General features: G+C 37.5%; 1 protein-coding gene across 1 annotated transcript in view; it reads left to right on the plus strand.

The window, feature by feature from the left end:
- Positions 1 to 2,738, plus strand: part of Abcb5 (ATP binding cassette subfamily B member 5) — a 122,874-nt gene that overhangs the window by 19,546 nt on the left and 100,590 nt on the right. The window contains exons 4-6 of the mRNA XM_023709847.1: positions 376 to 430; positions 1,397 to 1,588; positions 1,672 to 2,170. Coding sequence (XP_023565615.1) covers positions 376 to 430; positions 1,397 to 1,588; positions 1,672 to 2,170 — 746 coding nt within the window. The remainder of the gene's footprint in view (positions 1 to 375; positions 431 to 1,396; positions 1,589 to 1,671; positions 2,171 to 2,738) is intronic.

The raw sequence follows: 2,738 nt of genomic DNA on the forward strand, positions 1-2,738 counted from the left end.
TTTTTTTTTTTTTTTTTTTTTTTTTGTAGTACCAGGGATTGTACTCAGGACCTTGCACTTGCCAGGCAGGTGCTTATTCTACTGAGGCCTTATTCCCCCCACAGGCCTGATTATAGTATCTTTAAGGATTCTTCCCTATGAGCTTCATAGTTATTGTTTCCTTGTATTTTTCACATTGCATGAATAATTCCTGAGAGCAAAGACAATTATTTCAAGAACTAGAATATAATAGAAATAAGACAATTACAAACTTGTTTGTAGGCATGGAGTTCATTTTTTCTAGAAAGTACTATACTTAGTTTGGAGAACTATCTGCAAAACAATATGACCATCTATAAATTAATTTTTTTGTAATTTAAGACATTTTCTTTACAGCAAATCACACAAACTGTACTCAGTCTAAGGAAAAGCAGAATGAAGATACACTTCTGTAAGTAAAAATGAATTTTTATTGCCATACTTAGGGGGTTTTTGGGGGGGGGTTGCTGGCTCAGCACGCCCTGAGGACTGGACTGGTATGGCATGTTATGGGGAGATCAAACCGCAGTCCTCTGGGCCTGCCTGAGCTTGCCTAAGCATGTGCTTTAGACCACTGAACTATCTCACTGGCTCCTTTATTGTCATACTTGTAACATGCTACCTTCTTCAATATTTATAAGAAAAATAACTGAAAATTTTGTTTGATTATTATTATATCTGAGTGATTCAACTGAAGATCTTCATTAGGATATGAAATGTAGGGGCTGGTGAGATGGCTCAGTGGTCTAAAGCACCTACTTAGAACAAGCTTAGCAAAGCACAGGGACCGCGGTTCAATCCCCCAGCACCACATGCCAGCCAGCCCGCCCCCTGGTGGGCTGAGCTGGCCACACACACACACACACACAAATACACATAAACACACACAAATACACACAAATAAATAAATTAAATTTTTTAAAAAAGGATATGAAATGTAATTATTGATATATATGTATTTCAATATGTAATTTTGTTTTCCATACAAGGGATTCACCTCAGGCCCTTTGATTGGGCTACATCCCCGTGACTTTCTCTTTCTTTCTTTCCTTTTTTTTTTTAGAGAAAGGGTCTCCCTAAATTGCCCAGGCTGGGCTCAAATTTGCAATCCCTTTACATCAGACTCCAAGAATGCTGAGATTACAGGCATGTGTCACCACACTTAGCTGTTTGCATTTTTACACTAATATTTTTTTAAAGGCTGCTAGATTTTTTGAGTCTATAGAACATCATTTTTCTTCATGGTGGTTTATTTCCAGTTGTTTACTAGGTTCTTGCATGTTTTCTCAATCAAATCTTATGATATTGTTTTTCTTTCTTTTTCCTTTTTTTATTTTTAAGTAATAACAGTCTAACATCTCCGGTCATCTTTCTTCAGGTTGACCCTGTATTATGTTGGAATAGGAGTTACTGCCTTGATTTTCGGCTACATGCAGATTTCCTTTTGGGTTATAACTGCAGCACGACAGACCAAGAGAATTCGTAAACAGTTTTTTCATTCAGTTTTAGCACAGGACATCAGCTGGTTTGATGGCTGTGACATCGGGGAGCTCAACACTCGCATGACTGAGTAAGAGGACGACTATATAGCATATCAACTTGCTTCTCATGTGTGCCACATGTGACTCATCTAAATGTATGTACCTGTTGTAGTGACATCAATAAGATCAGCGAGGGAATCGGAGACAAGATTGCCCTGTTGTTTCAAAACATCTCTACTTTTTCTATTGGCCTCACAGTTGGCTTTGTAAAGGGCTGGAAACTCACACTGGTAACTCTGTCCACCTCTCCCCTTATAATGGCATCAGCAGCAATGTGTTCGAGGGTAAGCATGACGGGTAATGATATCAACCGAAAGTGGAAATATGAATTCAGTGTCATACTGAGTTTGTCAAAACAGATGTTTCTATTAATGGTCCGTGTCCCAAAACATAAAGGGATACTGTCAACCGCAAATACTTCTGATTTTGCTCATCAATCACCTTTCTGTATTGAAATTATGTGCTTTGAACAAGGCTTGTTGTTAATCCTAACATTTAAAACACCTCTCTTGGTTTCACAGCTCATGGAACTTCTCATGTTAGCGCAGATAAAAGGGTGGTGCCTTGAAACACACACAGGGTGCAGCAGTGGCTGCTGGGAAAGCCGGTGTGTGCTCTAAGTCCCGAGAGGAACGTGTTGTGGTTCATTCCATTTGGCAGAGTTAAGGAAGGAAATCTTATCATTATAAGCACTTAAAACACTTTTAGTGTCTGTCTTTTTTAAGTCTACATTTTATAAGGCTTTGAATAATACTTAAAATGTGTATTAATGTCTGCCTTTTTGTACTACATAAATGATTCCTTTTTTCAAAAATTATATATTTGCTATTCACATTCTAAATAATAATGTATGGTAATACTACTGCATTTCAAGCAGTGTTATACTGTAAATATGCCACAAGGTATAGTAATTTACAGACTGGTTTTGGGATCACTTTGTAAAATCCAAAAACAATCCCTAATATCCCGCTTTTAAATCACTTGTTTGGCAATTCTACCATGTATCTATTCCGGTGTTGTTAGTTTTGCAGTATTCATTGTTTTAGTTTTTTGTGGGCTTGTTTATTTCTTTTTTTTTTTTTTTTTACTGGGGATTGAAGTCAGGCCCTTGCATTTGCCAGGGAAGCGCTTATTCTATTGAGCTATCTCCCCAGGCCCCTTGGTTTTGTTTTTTTTTTT

This window comes from Octodon degus, unplaced genomic scaffold (assembly GCF_000260255.1).
Source record: "Octodon degus isolate 3935 unplaced genomic scaffold, OctDeg1.0 scaffold00015, whole genome shotgun sequence".
NCBI lineage: Eukaryota > Metazoa > Chordata > Mammalia > Rodentia > Octodontidae > Octodon > Octodon degus.